The sequence below is a fragment of the Lissotriton helveticus genome, chromosome 9 (genome assembly GCF_964261635.1).
Source record: "Lissotriton helveticus chromosome 9, aLisHel1.1, whole genome shotgun sequence".
Taxonomy (NCBI): domain Eukaryota; kingdom Metazoa; phylum Chordata; class Amphibia; order Caudata; family Salamandridae; genus Lissotriton; species Lissotriton helveticus.
The window spans coordinates 889,267,429-889,289,248 of record NC_136070.1 but is presented as its reverse complement, the minus strand read 5'-3'; the positions used below and the strand labels follow the sequence as shown (position 1 = coordinate 889,289,248).

The window sequence follows — 21,820 nt, the reverse complement described above, 5'->3', positions numbered from 1 at the left end:
TTATACTAGGGACTGGTAGGTAGTTTCAATCCCCCTTCCCTATTATCTGCTAGGGCCCTGTGGGGTAGGTTATACCAATCACAGGGGCACCCCAACCCTTAGTGCACCCTAGTGTATGTATATGTTTTCACTGCATTCTAAGTGTCTCTTTCAGCATAGCACTGGCCCTGGGCCTGGTTAGGCAGAGCCCAGGGTCTGTCAGAGTCAGTTATGACCAGTACCAGTGAGCAAAAAGTTGGGGGGTGCCCAAGGCACATGATGGCTTTGCAACAGTGCTGGATTCTGTTTTAGATGGTCTAGATACTTTGGACACTTTGCCACTCTTAAGCAGTGCCAAAGTGCAAGATCTCCCTATGATTGGAACGATCTCCCTGCCAGCCTACGACAGACCCAGGACCTGCTGGCCTTCAGAAGACTTCTCAAGACCTGGCTCTTCGATCAGTAGCAGCCCCCCCCTCAGTGCCGTGAGACCCTCACGGGTATGTAGCGCGCATTATAATTGCTTGATTGATTGATTGATTGGCTTATTCATTTTACTAGTAAGTCCCTAGTACAGTGCCCAGTGCCTGTAAACGAAACACTGCAAGTGAGCTTGCAGCACTGATTGTGCCACCCGCACGAGCAGCCTGTATATGTAACTCAGACCTGCCACTGCACTGTCTGTCTGCAGTTCGGTTCTGCCGTGTCGACCTGGCAACTGCACCGACTTGCCATGCCACAACCTTCCCTTTTCTTACTTGTAAGACACCACTAAGGTAGGCCCAAGGTAGCCCCATGGGCAGCCTGCAGTGTATATGAAAGGTAGGACATTTCCTAGTAGTAAAAAACAGTGCATTTCATGTTTCACTGCTGAGAGACTATCTGTTCCTTAGGATAGAATGGGGAATACTTTATAACATCGTACAAGTATAACTTCCCATGGGGATGAGATAGGAGCATGAAGTTTGGTATCTATGAACTCAGAATATAAAAAATTGTATTTTGGTAAAGATCATTTTTATATTGTGTGTTTGAAAATACCACTTTTAGAAAGTTTGTGGATTGACTGTCCGGTTTTGGTGTGACAGAAACTGGTGATGTGCAATCTCTTCAGACAGCTACTGGGGGGGTTTGAGGTGTGACCTGCCATTCCTGGATAAGTCAGAGCCGGACTGAATAGACCTGGGCTGCATTTAGAGTAGTGGGAGGAGCTTTCTCTCCACCTGAATGGGCCTTTTTCTGCCTTGGACAATGCTCTCTCCACCTCCTGTCAGGAAGCTGCACCAGTGAGGACAGAGCTGGTTTGGAATGTGCTCAGAGACCCTTGCCACAAGAGAAAAAAGAACAATGCAGTGTAAATATTGGGGCCCAGACCACAGAACTTTAGAGGACTTCTGGACTCAAGAGGAACCTCTGCCAAGGAGCTGGGAAAGCTGAAGGAAAAGTATTTCCCCTTTGCTGTGTGCTTTCTGGGGTTGACCTGCAGTAGCTGTTTCTGCCAAGGAGAGGTACTGTGGGGCATATTATCAAGGGATTTATCTCCGCTTTTTTGGCTTTAAAAGTCAAGAAAGCGGAGATAAAATGATCTCCCTATCAGCAACAGGGTGCTAACACGCAAACTTGTATGTTAGCACCCTTTTTCCCTACGCATCCCCTTGCATCTCTAATGAGATGCAAAGGGGGCGTTCCAGAGAAAAATAATAGGAGAAATGTTGTTAAGCGACATTTCTCCTATTATCAAGGATTTCGCTAACCCTGTTAGTGATAAAAAAAAAAGCAGCGCTAACCGCGGTTAGCACTGCTTTTTTTACACCTGGTATTTTCCTGACTTCGCCATGATATCCTATGGAAGGTGGATATCATGGCTAAGTTTGTGAGCCCCTATCATCAAGCTAACTCCAAACTTCAAGAGATTATCGTTGGTTTTCTAGCGATAATCTCTCATTTGGCAGTTAGCGCCAGGATTTTTATCACTTCTGAGATAAACCTTGCTAATAGCAAGTTATCTCTGCGATAATTTCCAGCGATGCTTAGCGTTAAAAAATGTGTTGCTAAGCCTCGTTAGCGATAAATATCGCTAATCGTTGGTAATATGCCCTTGTGTGTGCATCCTGCTTGAAGAGTATCTGCAAGGACTTGAAGTAGAGTTTGTCCCTTGTTCAAGAAGTCCCAGGAACAGAAAAGGCTTTACCATCCCTCTGGGTATGGCCTCTGGGACTGTGGGTTTCATTTGCCACAGAGGGGGAAGAGCAGCCGACTCTGTCGCTGACACTGCCGCTGGCTTTGTGTCCTGAAGGCACAACAGAAGGTACCACTGCACTTCACACCGCAACCCTGGTCACACCGACGCCGTTGGACGACCATCACCGAGCTGCTGCTTGCACTGCGACCTGTAGGCCCGCACTCTGCACTGGCTTACTGCACTCCACCGACCTGGCCTCACCGACACGTCGCTGCCTGCCTGCACATCGACTGGCTCCGTTGCCTGCACCGTGACCTGTCAGCGCCGCAATGAGCACCTCCTCAACTCATGCCACAGCCCTGATCTCACTGATGCGGTTGGACGACCGTCACCGAGCCGCTGCCTGCAACGTGACTTGAGTGCACCACACACAGCATCTCTACGCTTCACATTGCAACTGTCTGGCCCACACCAACGCGATCAGACCGACACCCAAGGTACTGTTTCATAGACTGCTGACACTACCGCTGACCCACACGGATGCGGTCGGCTGGAACTGTTAGACTCTGTTTTCAGCGAGGAACATCCTTTACAAAGCGGATGTTACCCCGCAGTACTGTTACGACGCGTCTTTTACAACGCAAGTCGTAACCACGACTTGCGCTGGAGGGCGCTCAAGGACAAGGAATAGTAAATTTACTATTCCAACACCTTCCCTACTGTACGTAGGCTGGTGTTGGAATAGTAAATTTAACTATTCTAAGTCCAGCACCCCTACAGCGCAAGTCGTGGTAACGACTTGCGTTGTAAAAAACGCGTTGTAACGGTACGTGTGGTAATACCACGCGTTGTACCATCGTACATCCGTTTTCAGCACCAAAGTAGCACCGGACAGAGATACCGACTTCAAGGAACTGTGTTTTTGGGATATATATCTGCAAAGAATAGTATTTTGATAACTGTATGTTGGATTTTTATCATTTTAGTCTTGGTTTGTTTAGATAAAGATTTGCAATTTTTCTAAACTGGTGTGGTGTCCATTTGTAGTGTTTTCACTGTGTTACTGTATGCATGCACAAATGCTTTGCACATTACCTCTGAGATTAGCCTGTCTGCTTCTGCCAAACTACCAAGGGTGTGAGCAGAGGTTGTCTAAGAGCGTAACTCCCTTAGCATGACTAGAAGCAAGGGTCTCTATTTGGACAAAGTCTGCAAACCATTGCTAACTAGAGACCCCCATATCTGACACTTCCCCAAAACACACCTCAAACAATGTAGCCTTTCTGCTCACTAGACTCCAGGGATTTTTTTTCTTATACAAATATAGGGGTGGAGTCTGCCCATCAGGGCATGGCCATGTTCCCAACCCAAATCGATATGGCAACAGTCTTTATGAGCCGCCAGGGGAGCAGTTTTGAGTAATTCCCCCAGTATGCACCCCTGGGGCAGGCAGAAAGACCACTAGACAGTAGGTTATTTTTTTTAAATACAAATATAGCCGTGGGGGCTGCCCATAATGGTCATGGACATGCCCCCCCAACAAAAGAAGCCAGACAGTCTTTCTGCACTCCTGGGGGGCAGATGGGGGTAATTACCCCCGATTTCTAGGCACCAGGGATTTTTTTTTTAAGATAGGAGTGGAAGATACCCACAAGTGCATGGCCATACGCCAACCCTCCAATAGACGGGGCAGCAGACTTTCTTCCCCCCCCCTCCCCGGGGGAGGTAGATGAGGTGATTTCCCCCAATCAGCACCCCTGGGAGGGCAGAAAGCCCAATAGACACCAAAGTATTAAACAAAAGAGTTATATATATATACTGTGGGGCTACCCACAATGGTCATGGCCATATATTTCAACAGTTAGTTTCATTGGAAAACCTTGAAGGATCTACACATGTGACCCCTTGCTGAGTTTGAATTGTTTCTACTTTTCGGAAATCTATAGCTTTCCTGGATCACCTTTGGGTTTCACATTGCTTTTAACCACAAACTGGAAGTAGGTTGAGAGCACAAAATATTGAAAAAAATCGGCTACCTCTTTCAATAAATTCCAAAACTGTGGTAAAAAAAGAGTTTTTTATACAGCTCTGCATGTTCCTAAAAGCTAGGAAGATTGTGACTTTAGCACAGGAAATCATTAATTGATTATATTGTTAGGGGGGGGGAAACTGACACCTAAATCCAGAGCACATTTTCTTTACTATTTTTCCTCCCGAAACTAAAATGTAGCTATATTTTGCCTATTTTCTCGGTCCCTTCCAAGGGTATCCACAACTCCTTGATACCTTTGGAATCCCCAGGATGTTGGAAAAAGGACACAAGTTCGGTGTGGATACCATCTGTGTAAAATAAAATATTATAGAGCCCTAAGTGCAAACTACCCCAAAAAGCCAAAAAAGGGCTCGCCATGGGTGAGGGAGGGGAGGGGCAGCAGCTAAGGGGTTAGGGCCTTAGTCAGCAGAGTAGGCAACTTCAACCTTGTCTTCTCCATCCCTGCTTTTCAAGAAGTGAGCTATGCCAGTGCACCTCAATCCTGTCCTGTGACTACATTTGGTTATTCACCCAGTGCTGGCTCCCTCTAAACAACTGGGCATGGGCAGTCATCTTCTGCTGCTCCCTAGCTTTCCCAGTATTAGGACTCACACATAAATCTCAGTCAAGCAACAGCAAAACGGTCTAGCAGCACCCCATTGCTATTCCAGTACTTGAGGTGGCACACATAATTCTGAAAATGAACCTACTGCACCCAATACTATCTCTGTACAGTTAACCTACACATAGAGCTGGCACTGTACCTCTTCACTAGCCTGCAGCTGTAAAATCCTCACCTCTCCCATCAATATGGTGTTTTGCCCCTGTAAACATAGCTTGAATGCAAATACAACACACTTTCAGTCACACACTCATAGGGTAAACAGTAAGCACTTCAGCCCCCTAAATATTGGTAGTAAACGCTATTCATATGCTACAATACAATACAAAAACAATTCCGTTTAATTTAGCTCCGCCTGCCGCAATGTAACAGCTCCACCATGGCATCGCTCTCGTGCACGTCCCTCCCCATAAACATTTAAGGCAACATGGTCAATTGAAAAGCTTTGCAAATGGCTGTTTCATCATGACAAGCATATACCTGCAAATCATTCTTGTTCCCCATTCATCAAAGTTTTACCCTAAATAGACAAGGCTATATAAAGCATTCCTCTCATGGGAACGAAGTGGCAGAGAGAAACAAAAGGTCCCTGGGCCATTCAAAATGCTGTATTTTTAAAATTGGGTTTGAGGGACTCTTACGAGAGTCCCTTGAACCCAGCTGTCCTGATATACAAATATTTTTTAACTTTATTGTATATAGAAAAATATAATTTTACATGCAGGGACGAGGCTTATACAAATATTTTTTAACTTTAATGTCTCAAAAACTCATGAACAGATTTACACCAGATCACAAAATGAACCATCTGCAGACAAAGATCTATCTTCCTGCTAAATTTGGTGTAATTCCCTTGAGCAGTTTTTGTGATAGTGCTTCTTAAAGAAGACTATGAAAGATGCATGGGATTTTAAGTTTTGGGTGAGCCCTTTTTCTCACCCCCCACTTGATGGATCAAGTTTAAACTTTCTGGACACCGACGAGGCAAATAAGAGTACTTTGTTGGAAAGTTTTGTGAATGTTCATCAGACAGTGCTAAAGTTATAAGGACAACAAAAAAGGGAGCTTGTGCTACAGACCGTTTACGGCACAAGCTCCTGTAGGGAAATGACAGTATGTAACTGCACCATGTGGGGTCACGTCGTAATTCTGCAATCGGGACCTCCGACCGGAGTTCGGTCGGACCCGTATCTGCGACTGTGCCGGGCGGACACAAGCCGACAAACATCATAATAAGGCCCTCAGTGTTGAATAGCAACTTAGGCTGTAGGAGATAATATTATTTGTGAAATATTAGTGCCTGAAACACTCTTTCCAATCCCCATCATCAGAAAGTTCAACTTTTGCAGTGAGTGGCTAAACGTTAATAGGAGGCTGTGTAATCTTGCTTTTTTATCATAATTTGTAATGTGGAAAAAGAGTACATATATATGCACTATCTGTATAGCACAAACCGAGCCAAAAGGCTTGCTAGGCAAGGTCAAAAACAAAGGTACAGTAAGCGTGTAATTGGAGAGGTAGGCGGTTTTTAAGATCGAAAGAGGTCTCATTGAATCATGATGTAGTATTCTTTAAAGAGGTGTCTTCAGTCCATTTCCTAAATTGGAGAAGAGTTGGAGCAAGTCTGGTGGAAAAGGGGATGTCTTGCCAGATCCTAGGTTCCCCAGTGCCAATGGGGGTATGTTTGAGGTCCTATATGGACTAGGAAATCAGAAAATAAAATAAAACATACTGTGATGTTTGAGGTGAGCACTGCTGTGTTTTGCAGTTACATCAATCCCTGATCTCACATTTCCACTTTGAGGGCATGGAGCTCTTTAACATTACTCACCAGTGACATCAGTCCCCGTATCTACAGTGCAAATTGTGATCTGAAAAGGCTCACTGAAGTGGCTGATCAGAAGGGACTCCCCCTTAGGACAAGGCCTGGTTTTTGAATTTCATTTACATGTGACCTCGTTTTCATAGAGTTCAAAACTCTGGCTTCAATAACACCTGTTTAGCGAGACTGGAGTCTAAACATATCCTAATGTTCAATAACCATACTGTAAAGGTAGCATTGTTATAGTTTTGTCGTCGTATATCGAAGTTTATCTAGCAGCCACTAACAAAACATTACGGGGCATATTACCAAGCAATAGCGATAATTATCGCTATTGCTTGGTTAGAGACAAAAATTTACCGCTGAGCTGCGGCGATTTTTATCGCAAATAAACCTTGGTATTACCAAGGTTTATCGTGAATGCGATAAAAATCGGCCGCAATGCATGAATATCGCTGAAAAGTCAGCGATCTTCATGCATTATCGAGCTAATGCTCTTAGCCATGTTATCCACCTCCCATTGGATAACATGGCCAAGAACTGCTCAGGGCAGGTGTTAGCTTTTGGAGATATTCGCGCTTAGCGCGAATATCTCCAGAAGTTGGTAATAGGAGATAGCGATGTTAGCGACTGTTTCCAGTCGCTAACATCTTGGCACGCCCACTTTGCATGTCATTAGTGATAAATATCACTGACAGGCAAAGTGGGGCCCAAGATGGTCACTATCTCCTACTAGCTGTCGCTAACTGGTGTTAGCGACAGCTAGGTAATAGGGAGATAATTTTATCTCCGCTTTCTTGGCTTTTAAAGCCAAAAAAGCGGAGATAAACCCCCTTGAAAATATGCCCCATAATTTCTATAGTGTTTATTGGAAGAGATTCCCAAATCCCAGTACTCAAAAAAGAAAAGAACAAATGCTTTTAACTCCTTTGCTCAAAGTTACCCTTTTTGATGGCATCTAACTAGTATGGGGATGAATAGAACCATCAGTATTACACACGGTATTTAATTTGTGCTGGTGTTTGCCAGTGCTTAGAACCGGCACCTATCTATAAACAATTTTTTTATTGTGACAGCGCAGCAGATGGTGGCACGCACTGTATTTTTTTAAGTCAAGCAAAGTGTTTAACAGTTTCATATACTTGAAAACCCTAATTAACTAGTGCCTCTAGGGCATCCTTAACACGTAAGGTTGCCTAGAATAGACCAAAATGACATTCTTGTAAAAACTAACCACTGATTACACACGTTTTTTAGAGTAACTAGGAATTAGATGTAGCACGAATTACCTTAACACAATGTTGCATCTCCCCAGTTCACAATAACAAATGACATTAGGCAAAGCTTTCATGTACAAACCATGCAGACAAACATTGATCTAGGGGTAATTTTAAATCTTACTTTACATGCCATGAACTTCGATAGCATACCACAAAAACAGGTCACAGCACACCATGCTGAATTTGTTTCTTTTTTGTCCCTGTTACAACAGGTACCTGCGATCATGGTGGATTAACGAATGTCAGCAAACCCTTTGTGGTGCAGCTCAACTGGAGAGGTTTCAGCTTTAAATATGGTGGATGGGGTAAGGACGCCTACACTGAGGCTCCAAATAAGAACATGTACTGGGTGGCCCCTTTGAATGAAGATGCGCGGATGATGGAATCCTTCCGCCGTTACCAGTCCTATGATGACCTCCTCCTGTACAAAACACCAACAGACAAGTCACTTTCCAGATTCAATTCCTACTCCTATGACTACAGCAGCTGCGGTCAGGGCGGTGGCATGATTGCCTTCAACAATTCCCTTTACTACAACTGCTACAACAGCAGGGACATGTGTAAGTTGAATTTGGAAACCAGTGCACTGGAGCGCAAGACCTTGGCCAATGCAGCGTTCAACAACCGCTTCTCCTATGCTGCAGTCACCTGGCAGGATATTGACTTCGTGGCCGATGAAGAAGGACTCTGGGTCCTTTACTCCACAGAGGCAAGTGCAGGTAATATTATCATCGGAAAGCTGAACTCATCCTTGTTCGTGGAGAACAGCTGGACCACGACTCAGTATAAACCTGGGATGACCAATGCCTTTATGATCTGTGGAGTTCTTTATGCTACCAGGCCAGTAAACACCAGACGGGAGGAGATATTTTACAAGTATGACACCAAGACCAGCAAAGAAGGGAAACTGAGCATAATGCTTGACAAGATGATGGAGACAGTGCAGAGCCTGAGCTACAACCCCAACGACCAAAAGCTCTATATGTACAATGACGGCTACCAGGTTACTTATGACACCAACTTCTCCCCTGACACTTCCCATAGCTAAGGAACCCGTTATGAGCCCCATTTTAATATCATTTAAGGAAAAACAGCAGGTTTTGGCCCCATCAACCTAAGAGATCCACAGTAAACCCGCAAATCAAGTGTGTTTCACCGAGACACTTCAACTGCTGGAAATACAAGGAACCACCAGGCCAGTTCCTGGCAGGAGACACAAACAGCCTGATTCATCATCGGCGGGTTTTGCGAGTCTTTAATAGCGATTCATAAGGAATCGCTATTACAGACTCGCAAAACGGTATTCATGTAGGAATCGCTAAATAAATTGCGATTCCTACACATTCCTTATTTGCGATTAGCAAATTGCTAATCGCAAATAAGGAATAACTCCCCATTCATTCCTATGGGCCTCAAGGCCCATAGGAATGAATGGGGAGTATTCCTTATTTGCGATTAGCAATTTGCTATTCGCAAATAAGATAGCGATTTCAAGGGTGCTAGGGGTGTCCAAAGGACACCCTGTAGCACCCCTGAAACGTAATTTACAGTGGTGTTGCGCACACACATGTCCAAAGGACATGTGTGTGTGCAACATGCAACTTAGAAAAATGCTTTTAAAAGCATTTTTCTAAGTTTTCGCTATTTACCACGAGGTTTGACCTCGCGGTAAATAGCGGCCCGAAATTGCGAATTAGCAATTTAAAAATGGTTGATGAATTGCATTTAAGGAATCTCAAATAGAGATTCCTTAAATGTAATTCCTCGCAATTTAGTGAATTAGCAATTACCGATTTTTGCATTTGGGATGATGAATCCCAAATGCAAAAATTGCGCTCGCAAAGGGCCAGATTCTCAGATTCTGGCCCTTTGCGAGCGCAATTCGGCTTGATGAATCAGGCTGTAAGAGTCCTAAATGAATTGTGTTGCCCTCTAAAGCTTTTGGCACTGTAATATTCCAAATAAAATGTTCAATATCCTGCAGATTAATTCTCATTACTTCAAAGTATGAAATGGTTCAGAGTTACTTAGCCTTTGCTTGATCATAACATATCATCAAGGAAGTTAGAATTTTTATATATGTTTTTTTAGAGTGCTTTCTATGATTTTTAAATGTTGGACTGCGTCTTTAAGAGTTATTTGGAACATGCCCCTGAACAAATTGAAAGAACCTAAATGAAGATGGCCTGTTATGCAGATCCATTTAGGGTTCAGTAGACTGGCTACCAAACTGTTGGTTCATCTGTCACACTGGTGGCAGTTGTCATGCCAAAGTTTGAGTTGTCTGTCATCGAAGTTCATATTTTTCTGCAAAATGTTACCCCATCTGCATGGCAGGAGCAGATTTGGAAGAAAAAAAGATAATTGTGGGTTATCTGCCATGTCATGTGTGTCACATATGTGAGTCATGGCTAAGGATCCCCACTTCCGGAAAAGGACATGTCCAACACTCGCAGAACAAGAGTCTTTAATGTGATAGGGTGTTTTTCTACTGAGCATCCTTATTTCTTTCTGGAAAAGTAACAGTTCCTCTATGTACTTCTATTCAAAATCATTGAAGGATGGCTCTTTTCATAAGAAATTATGGGTTGTCATCCACTGAACGGTTCACCCATTTTTTGTTAGGACAAGCCTAGGCAGCGTGCATGCGCTGTCTCGAGAGACATACTGTAGTCAGTCTATGGGTTTAGAGCCTGCCCCCTGCTTTGGATTATAATCAAGAATTACTGCATATATATTGTAAGGTTTTAATTATTCAAACAATAAACTTTTTTTATCAACTGCTTTAGATTAGCTTTTGTCAGTGTCATAAAAAAAATTGTACCCTCTAAGTGGCTAATGGTTGTCGTATACCCAACCTTTTTCTCAAAAGTAACTCCCAAGGAATATCCCTGCAGGACTTGTATGCTTCCACTTTTGTTTATACATTTTGTGTCTGTGGCACTTTTTTTCTATGTGTGCACATGACGTTTCCCTTGCTCCCCCACCCCACCATGCTCATTGTAGCTCCCTAGCACCATTCGGTATGGCCACTTTTAAAAACCTCAGCTTTATCTCATCTCCAACTTGCCCCTTTGCTGCTTCATCTCACGCCCCCGCCCTCATGTCTGTTTCTCCCAAGCACCAACCAGTCCATGCCGGCCATTTGAAAAGGGCAGCGTGTACTATCTACATAGCCACTTTGCTACCAGTTCAACAACATGTAAAAAAGAAAACTCCGAAAGCTGGTGTACGGAAGACACATACCAGTTCTCTTTAATCCCTCAAGCACCCAAGAAACCCCTTTGTGGCAGAGCAGTGTTTGTATGGATACTATATCAACCCACACCTTCTTCAGTGACTGTCTGTGTTTGTCCCACTTTTGACCTAAAGCAGCGCCTCCTCCAGGACACCATTGTTTACGTTTCCTCTATCCTTGCTTGACACCAACAGACAGAAGCAGCAGCACATTGAACGGAAGATGAGCAATGAGCGACGAGCAAGGCTTTTTAGATCTCGCTAGAGCCTAGAGCATGCGCTGACCAAGCGAGACATTTAGTAAGCGGGTTTTTCAAGTGCTGCCAAAGGCAGCCACCAGCTTATTATTACGCGCACAAGCGCGCGCCTCGCTCCACCTCTCGACGCGATCACTTTCACTTTCAAACGCGTCCCCTTTCACGGCCGCGCGGCCCGTTACTTTTATGGCTGCGCGGCCAATGCTTGTTTTAAATATTGATCTACATTTTAGAAAATACGAATTGGTGGTATGGTATGGATATTTATATATCACTTACTACCCCTGACAAGGTGAGCAAGTGCTTTGCCGTTGGGTTTCACGCTACTCCTTGAACCTTGCGCCAGTGATTTAGTCACACAAAAGGTTTACGCTTTGTCATGGTATAATCCTGCAGTGCCATTGTATGTTGTTGTATATATCCCTTGTAAGTTTATTTTGCAAAATTCCCAGTATGGATGCTGTATTTTTATGTACTCGATTTATATGGGATGCTTTACATCATTAACTACATTGTCATATTTTCCCCCCATTTAATTAAACACACATGGCTGGTGGTTTTCCCTGAGCTGTGGCAAGTCTACAAACAACATAAAAGAAGAGGACCTCTCTCTGGCACGAGAACGCCTCTCCTTCCCACTGGTGGGTGCTGAACACATAGGCTCGGCTCTGCCTGCTTTCAGGTTCCACAGGGGAGCTATTGAATTGAGGGCAACCCCCCCAGATACAAAGCCGCTCGTTCCACCCAGCGAATAAAATGCTGGCACTGCAAAAGTCTCGACCATGGATACTGTGTTGTTTATTTAACCCAAAACTTTGTGGGCGAACATTGTGAGGAAAACACTAAAAAAAAAAGGGGGCCTCATTAGCTCGCTCATGCAAAGACGGCATTTGTGATACATAGACACATTTAGTAAAGGCAGGGTGGGTCTTGATAACACTACTGCCTGCTACAAGCCCCGGGCACCGTCCCTGCCTTAGCCTGTGTGCAGCCTCCTACAGAACAGCATGACTCCCCCTCTCCTCTCCTCTCCCCCCCACTCTTCATGGCTAAAGGGCCTGTCAGTCTGTGAAGAGTTAACCTCTCTCTGGCTGGTGAATGACGCCACCTAGTGGTAGAATGTGGATGACTTTAAATGTAGTAGTTTTCTGATGTTGACAGGCCAGGGAGGGGACAAAGCAGGCCCGGGATTCTCAACCTGGGCGGGTCATGAAAACATCTGGATGGGCCAGGAATATGCATGGGGAAGCAGTCAAAAATCTACAAAGGTTTACCGAATACAGGGAAGGGGGGCATTGCTGCTCCCGCTATATAAAATAGCCTCCCACACAGACCCATCAAACTACTGAGTAATGGCATTACTCAGGACACAATTCCTAAACAAGCATTGGCATAGCCAATAGGCCTCGCCTTTGGGACCTTATAAGTGTTTAGCCATGCGACAGTTGATGTTGTTGCAGGAAGAATATTGTGCTAGATAACTAAATAATTATAAGGCCCCAAAGGCGAGACCTATTGGCTATGCCAATGCTTGTTGTTTGGAGAAACAGAGCTTTAAAAATGCAGATAGCAGTTAACTGATGAGCCGTGAAGCTGCCTAACTAACTGCGCCAATAAGTGCCCACAAATAGCCAGAAATCAGTAAGTAGTTGTGATGTCACTGCTAGTTTTAGGAAGGGAATCCCGGACAAGTACGTATCTGACTAAATACTTGCATGGACATTCTGTGGCTTTGGAAAGAAAGCCTGTGGGTGTTTTTTTTAAAACATTTTGGATACGCACTGTTGTCACTGTCTGCTTCCTACCTCACAGACAGCGCTGGTGCCTATTTCTTAGATTAATCACCTGTTTTCCACTGCACAATTCTAGTTTCGAACATACATATTGTGTACCAGTAATGCTGAGGTACACCTATTGCACTCACCCAACAGGGGTATACTGTGGTGCTGGTACCTGTACTTTACATTCCGGGGACAATAACACTGCATATTAGAAAATGTTGATGGTTGGTCTTAAGTGGCAGAGTTTCATAGAAATAAATAGCCAAGTTTGAAAATCAGACTCCACCGCTGCCAATCCACTGTCTGTGAAGGTTACTGTTACAGTTAACTCAATGAATCAAATTGAAATGCTGCTACAGTATCCCTGTAGGCAGTGTTTCCCAAATTGTGGTCCGAGGACCCCCAGGGGTCCGTGACACATTCCCAGGGGGTCCGCAGGCAACAGTTTTAAAAGCACAGAAAAGTTTCTTGTATAATTAGCAGCTTTCCAGCAGCAATAAAAGTGTCAAGATAAAGCCAGTGATTAATGTACCTACTGGAGCGTGAGGAGAGTTTTGTTTAGTGGCAGCTTTAACTAAACTAATGTAGCACAGAGGGTTAATGTGCCTACTGCAAAGAACGTGTAACATGCATTTTAAAAAGCAGCATTTTATGTGCATAGGTTCCTGGTTACTGCTTTTGTCACAGAGAATCTTTTGTTACTGTGCACTTCAAAAGTGACAATCGTAATGTAGCAGAGGGACCTACAAACTGTCATCAAAGAGCTGCTTGCAAACTGCACGGTACCAGTTAGTAACTTTTGTTTTTCCCAGTTATTCATTATCCTGATGCTGCTAAAAAGATTTATTTGGGTGGAAATACATTTTTAATGTTAAAGTCAGTGCTAGCCACTGTGTTATGTTCTGAATCCTGAGTTTGTGCTTTTCCTGACCAAGCACTCTTTAAACATTTTATATACACACAGTTTTACATGTACAATTCAATGTCTCTATATGTGTGTGATGTAAAGTGCTCTGACATCCCTTGGAAGGGGCATTCCCTTCCAAATAGCGAGTCTTAAAACCATGTACAAATGTTTTGCGGTCGTAAAACACTCGCAATTACCACTTGCTTCAAGTAGATGGTAATGCATTTGCAAAGGGGAAGTGGTCCCCAGGAGACCCCTACCCCTTTGCAAATGCATGCAAACAAAATTTTTAAGGGCAGGCAGTGGTCCCAGGGACCTCTGCCTGCCCTTAGAAAATGAAACAAAAACGTTTCATTTTCTTTTTTTTTTTAAATGCATGGTAAATGGGCTGCATTTTTTTTTTAACTGCTTTATTTAAAAGCAGTCCCAGACATGGTGGCCTGCAGAGCCCAGCAAGCACCATACCTAGGAGGGCTGGCATTCCCAATAGGCTCGCAAATTGCGAGAGGCTCATTAATATTAATGAACCTCGCAATGTGCGACCCTATTGGGAATCCGAAACAGTGTTAAACACACTGTTGTACATTTCATTTAGCGACTCGCAATTTGCCACTCGCAATGTGTCGCCAATTGCGAGGCGCTAAATGAAATGGTTCTACATCTGGCCCCAAAATCCTTAGGGGCAGATTTACAAGCCCCTTGCTCCTCTTTTACGCCACCGTTGCGTCACTTTCGTGATGCAGCGGCGACGCAAAAGATGCGCCATGGTGCAGGGTATTTACAACGTGACGCATCTGAGAGATGCGCCACGTTGTAAAGCCCTGTGCCAGAAAGAGGCTTTCTGGCGCAGGAACGCCTCCTAAAAGTGGCTGAGTGAAATCTACAAGATTTCTCTCAGTCACTTTGGGGCCCATGCTGCGTCAAAACCCTGCGCCTGCTTAAAGCAGGCGTAGGGATTGATGCAGCATTAACAAGATTCGGCCCCCCCAGAGCATTGCTGGAGCTGTGTCGCGCTTGGGACGCAACTCCAGCAATGCGCCCCCTTTACGGCACAGATGCGTCATACATCTGTGCTTTTTTGCCCCATGAGGCGCAGCATTGTAAATGCGGTGTAACAATGGTGGCGGAGGCATGGCGCACAATAAGTGACGCATCCCTGCTGATATGCATGGATGCGTCACTTATTGTAAATCTGCCCCTAAGTACTTTGAGTATTTGTTTTGTGTGCACACGTGTATTTTTTTCGAATTACTGTTTTAATATTTGAAATTTAACTCCTACAAATTGCTTGGGGGTCCCCGGCTTCCAGTGGTGACTCAATGGGGGTCCTCAGGAGTCAAAAGTTTGGGAACCACTGCCTGTAGAAATCAGATTTCAAGCAATCAATGTCAACAGAAGCTGACGCAATCAGCAAGGCTGTGATGAGTTTGAGATGAGTGTAAGCACTTACTGGCGGTGATGTGAAATTACTGGTGTGTGAAGTAGCGTAGCTTTTTTCTCACACACTTTTCTTAGTTCTCGCAAATAAGACGACAATCCACCATATTTCTGAAAGTTTCTACATGTAATTTCTCACTTAAAAAACTGAAAACGTTTCATCCTTTTTAAAGTTGATGTGAAAAAAACAGATCGCCAAAGTCCATCCACTTTCAATGCTGTGAGGAAAACTTGAAATACCTCGTAATACATCCAGTTGCACAGCCAACCAGCCAGCGGCGTCACTAGGGTTGGTGTCACCCAGTGCGGGTTACTCATGGTGTCACCCCCTCACGACTTACCCCATGAATCCATGAAGGACCTCCTCCGAGTCCTCCAGTGCCAATGATTGCACTTCCCGCAGGTAAAAACGCCCATTGTTGAGCTGTGTTTTGTCAGTGACAGTTTTTAGATTCGTGCACAGCTGTCAGGCTCGATTCCAGTTAAATGCCCCCTACTCCCCACGGAGCCTCTGGTTCCTTAATCGGCACAGGGGGTTCAGTGGAAGTAGCTGCGGTTCAGATATCTGCGGCACGTTTTACGATCACTTCTCCGCCTTGAAATCGGCTTTTTCCCATAAAAAACATTCCGCTATGAAATGCATGTTTCTGAAGATTTCCTTCCCGTGAGGTCAGCAGCAGTATTGTTTATTCTATTAGGAGAAAGAAAGTGTGAATCAGTTTTCCAAGCGTGCCACCTTCTTACAACAGAGATGCGGTTCCCAAGGGCGCCGGGTGCCCTAATGTAAGAAGTAAAATTACCGCACCCACCTCCTGTTTTGGTGGGAAAATAAATACATAAATAAGGGTGAACTGAGTCCATCACACACTGAGCATCGGTGTCAATGCATCTGCTGCACAGTTGCAGCAGGTGACAGAACTGGTGGGAGGGGACACTAAAATATTGAATAAACATTAACAAAGGCAATACATAGATTTAAATGGTTATTTTAAATGAAATAGCACTCGTGTGTTGTCATGTGTGTGCGTTGTGATGTTTGTGTGCTGAGGGTGACTAAGTAATGACGTCGTTTCTGCTTCACTCAGCAGCGAGATTAGGTATGGTATATTGCACCTGTTAACTACTAGTTACGTATAGGCAGCAGTGGGCAGAGTAAGAGTAAATATATCCCCATAGATAATAAGTAGGGCCTATTGCTCTCCAAGGTGTTAAACTTTGCTGTACTCGTGCATGTGATATTACACTACACACTACAATTAAACAGGCGCTAGTGAGCAATGTAATGTCACATGAATTATCCCACACTAATAAGGAGGCTGGTTGCCTGTGCAGGATTGACATGAAGCCTCTCCAATGAGCTAGCAACCTGCCAATGGCGCAGCAGGTGCGGTGGCACCAGGGCCATTGGCCTGAGGCGCCCACTGCATCCTGAATAATGAAGGATATTCCCACACATGCAGTGGTCTGGGGGCCCATTTGCATTCACACAATAGGGCCACTGGCACACTGCTATGCCACTTAACTATCAGGTGGTGTGTGAATCCCCTGTAGCGCCAGCTGAGTACACATGTATTCCTAGGGCGGTACAACGTCTTATTAATTCAGTAATTGTTGCTGCATTTTCAGCTATCAGGAATTTGAGAGTCGACTTAAGGGCATATTCCGTGTCCCGTTGTATCCCCAATTCCTGTGGAAAAGGGGTTTAGTCCTGAAACAGGAGTCGGACTACAAGTTTTGTGGCGTTCCCAAACTCCTGAATTGTTTTCACCACGCACATTTTGCAATATTTTTTTTTTAAAGTTTGCATTAGGAAAATTGGTCAGAAAAGTAGAACGTGTGTAGTAAACTTTTGTGCACACTTCAACACTGCATGTAATTTCCGATTTCTATCTCTCCAACTGGTAATGATGAGGTAATGTTGAAATGGGTAAATACTTAATAATGTGGTATTGGTAATTCCAAATGAATTAATGTCAATACTTGTTATGAGCTCCTGAAAGTATGCAGTTTTTGCTAGTGATAACAGGCAATCGCTTTCCAGCGCAGAAAACAGTTATAACAACATTTCTCAAGGCAGTAATATCTTCGTTAAATTAACAAAATCACTGTAAATTAATCAAAGTCCACTATACGCACACTTAACACAACTTGTAAATCTTGCAACAACATCTAAATGCAATCCCTACAATGAGAAGAAAGGAATGGGTGGGGAGGGGGGAATGCTATGCTAAATAGAAGTGTGTATAACTTTTAATCTGGGCCAGTTTTTGTGTTTATTCCTAGCGCGCCCTCTCTTCCTCTTCTAGCCCTGGGCCTGTTATATCTATAAATACGCAGACAGCTCATGCCCGAAGTCCGCCGCAGAGCCGCCCCTGAGCCTCGCAGCGCCGGAGCCGCCACGCGGCCCTGAGACCCACAGCAGGTGCTTCACCTCCAGACTCGGATGTGAGCCGCGCAGCGTCAGAGTCGGATGCGAGCTGCGCAGCGCTACACTTGACTTGAGCTCCGCAGCACTGGACTTGGACCATGGCGGTGAAATCATTCTTTTTCTGCCTCCCTGTTTTTAGTTGGTGTACATAGGCGTTTCGGGTTGTAAGCGAGGCAGGAGACCCTCCAGAGAGCATCGGCGGTGTTACCCCATATGATGGTGTCACCCGGTGCGGTCCGCACCACCCGCACACCCCTAGTAACACCACTGCAACCAGCGTTTACAAAGAAATAGGCTATTAAGTGTGTTTCATACGCTTATTAACTTTTAGTTGAGGTTTTAGTCTCAATATACACAGTGTTTTAATGCATATTATGCCTCTTCCTCCGCCTCCCAGAATGCGAAGAGCCCTTCTGAGTCTCTGATATCTCACAGATGTTTGAGGTGCATTTCTGACATTTTTTTGGTGGAAGGAACATGTTTTACTTTGGTGAATTTGTGTGCAATGGAAGGCTGCCTTTCTTTTTAATTATGTTTCTTCGTTTTTAAACTTGCTATCACAATCCACACAAATACACTCATCACCATGCCACATAATTCAAATCAAAATCATTTCATTCCTTGCCACACACTTCCACATCTCACAATTCAACTCCTCACATTTCCATTCCACAGCACATAATTCAAAAACAAACCACATAATTCAACACAATTACACAACACACAACATACATCCAATCCACAACACATAATTCCACATCATGCTACACAGGTCAACTGCAAAAACAACAGTTGATGGACAGAATGCAGAACAATGTCATACATTCGCCCCAGTACAGAGATCTGGCCTAATTCCATTGTTGTTTTGCTCCCCATGCCATTCCAGTTTGACCCAGCCATGTGCAAATCAGTCTTGACCCATTGCCCCATGGGAACAGTCCGGCCCGAACGGCCAAGCAAGGTTCTCCCTGGACTGGAAACAAGCATCCTAGGACAGGTTTCGGGCTTTCAGCCCTCATCAGCCAGGATAGCTTGATTCCAGTGGCATGGAGAGCACGGGACTCACGTCTGAGCATACCCGTCCCACTCTGGTGACAAATGCAAAAACAACAGTTGATGAACATAATGCAGAACAATGTCATACATTCACCCTAGTACAGAGATCTGAGCCTAAATCCATCGTTTTTTTGCTCACCATGCCATTCCAGTTTGAACCCAGCCATATGCAAATCAGTCTTGACCCTGTGCCCCATGGGAACAGTCCAGCCCGAACTGCCAAGCAAGGTCCTCCCTGGACTGGAAACAAGCATCCTAGGACCGGTTTCGGGCATTCAGCCCTCATCGGCCAAGATAGCTTGATTCCAGTTGCATGGAGAGTACGGGACTCACGTCTGAGCATACCCGTCCCAGTTGGTGTGACAAATGCAAAAACAACAGTTGATGGACAGAATGCAGAACAATGTCATACATTCACCCCAGTACAGAGATCTGGGCCTAAATCCATCGTTTTTTTGCTCACCATGCCATTTCAGTTTGAACCCAGCCATGTGCAAATCAGTCTTGACCCTGTGCCCCATGGGAACAGTCCAGTCCGAACCGCCAAGCAAGGTCCTCCCTGACTGGAAACAAGCATCCTTGGACTGGTTTTGGGCTTTCAGCCCTCATCAGCCAGAATAGCTTGATTCCAGTGCAACATTCCGTCCATCATCTTGTGTGTTTTGCTGTTCGCCCTATGTGGGAAGGGTATGCCCAGACGTGAGTCCCGTGCTCACTACACCACAGGAGTCAAGCTATCCTGGCTGATGACGGCTGATAGCCAGAAACTGGTCCTAGGATGCTTGATTCCGGTCCAGGGAAGACATGGCTTGGCAGTTCGGGCTGGACTGTTCCCATGAGGCACAGGGTCAAGACTGATTTGCATATGGCCATGTCTGAACTGGGGTGGGGTGGTGAGCAAAATAACGATGGATTAAACCCAGATCTGTGACTGGGGTGAATGTTTTGCCAATGTGCAACATTCCGTCCATCATCTAGTGTGTTTTGCTGTTCACACAAATCAACAGCACACAACACAATTAAACTCCACTACATACCACTTCACAACACAAACTACAATTCCACATAATTACACTCCATGACACACAATCTCCCTCCACATAATTTCAGTACATTCAATACCACATAATTCCCCTGCACACCTTGCCACATAATTCCTTTACAGAAATCCACTCCACACCACACAATTTCACAACTAACAATTCCCATCCAATCCACATAATTGCACACCACATACATCCACTCCACTCCAAACCAAAACACATGGGTAAAAGCCCCTCTCCGCCACTTCGGTAAAGCAAGGCTGCACCATATTATCGAGGGCATGGTGCTGCCTCGCGTTTCCCCCTGCGATGGTGCTAAGTTTTACAACTTAGTGCCAACGCAGAGCAGGGAGGTTTGTTTTTGGGCCATAATGGGGTGGGGAGGGGCAGCACATACCACAGACCAGCTTGTTGGTGTGTAAAAGGCCGCTTTATTGGAAACAGGTGCACCTTCCAAATACATACCCTTGGCCTGTGCCAAACAAAACTAGGCCTCACTAAATATATACTTCCTAACATACCCCGCTCCCCCACCCCTAAAATTGGATCCCCTTCGCAAAAATTATAACCACCAACTTGCAATTTGCAACCTCTTACCTACCTAACTATATAACTTCTTATATCTACCCAACTGTAAACCCCAACCTCATAACTCCCCCTTTGCATTTCTAGGGAAAAACGCCAACCCAAAGGCCTCCGTAAACACACCAGCACCTGCTCCGGCGACAAACCCCTGTACAGAATATACCCCCCGATGTACCTGCTCCCAACAAGACCACCTCTCATAAGAAAACCCATACTGCCCACCTACCAAACAACCGTCAATCTATCCCCCATGCGAAAAGTTAAAGGGCGGGAGGGCGGGAAACAGCTAGAACCCCCAGGACACCTCCCACCGGCTGCTGGGTCACTGCCACCAAAATGGTGGGCAGTCTCCCAAAATGTCCGGTTAAGTATCCCCCAGCCCAATGTTGCCCAACACCAGCCCAAGGGGAGCCCAAGGACCTGCCCAACCAGCTCAAAAGTAACCCAAGTAGCCCAACCAGCCCACTGAGGTTCTGGCTGCCCTCCCCCCGGTCAAAATCCCCCGGGAGTGCCAGGCCTCCCGCTGGTTGGCCGCCCCTCCCAAGGCCCTATTGGGCCCATAATGGGGTGGGGAGGGGCAGCACATACCACAGACCAGCTTGTTGGTGTGTAAATGGTCGCTTTATTGGAAACAGGTGCACCTTACAAATACATACCCTTGGCCTGTGCCGAACAAAACTAGGCCTCACTAAATATATACTTCCTAACATACCCCGCTCCCCCACCCCTAAAATTGGATCCCCTTCGCAACAATTATAAACACCAACTTGCAATTTACAACCTCTTACCTACCTAACTTTATAACTTTATAACCTCTTATATCTACCCAAATGTAAACCCCAACCTCATAACTCCTCCCTTGCATTTCTAGGGAAAAAACACCACTCGAAAGTTCTCCTAACGTCTTTTGACCCCCTCCCCCCCTTAGGATGCTAGCCTCTTAGGATACCGACACACACCTATGGCCTTATCCAGCGCCTCCTTGAACTGCACAATGTACAGCTCCATCCCATATCGAGATAGGTCTACTCCGTCCTCCCGATAAAAATACACCGCCCCGTATCGGAGCTCCGGATGTTCCATCCTACCCACAACTTCCTTCTCACAAAAATACCTAATTTCCCTGTTGAGCTTCCTGCGCGCCCTATCTATAGCCGCCGGCCTTCCTGCTC

General features: G+C 45.1%; 1 protein-coding gene across 1 annotated transcript in view; it reads left to right on the top strand.

The window, feature by feature from the left end:
- LOC144783033 (olfactomedin-4-like) overlaps positions 1–9,136 on the top strand; it is a 74,447-nt gene extending 65,311 nt beyond the window's left edge. Inside the window, exon 5 of the mRNA XM_078662217.1 lies at positions 8,130–9,136. Within this exon, the coding sequence (XP_078518343.1) occupies positions 8,130–8,965 (836 nt within the window). The 3' untranslated portion in view covers positions 8,966–9,136. The remainder of the gene's footprint in view (positions 1–8,129) is intronic.
- The last annotated feature ends 12,684 nt before the right edge of the window (positions 9,137–21,820 follow it).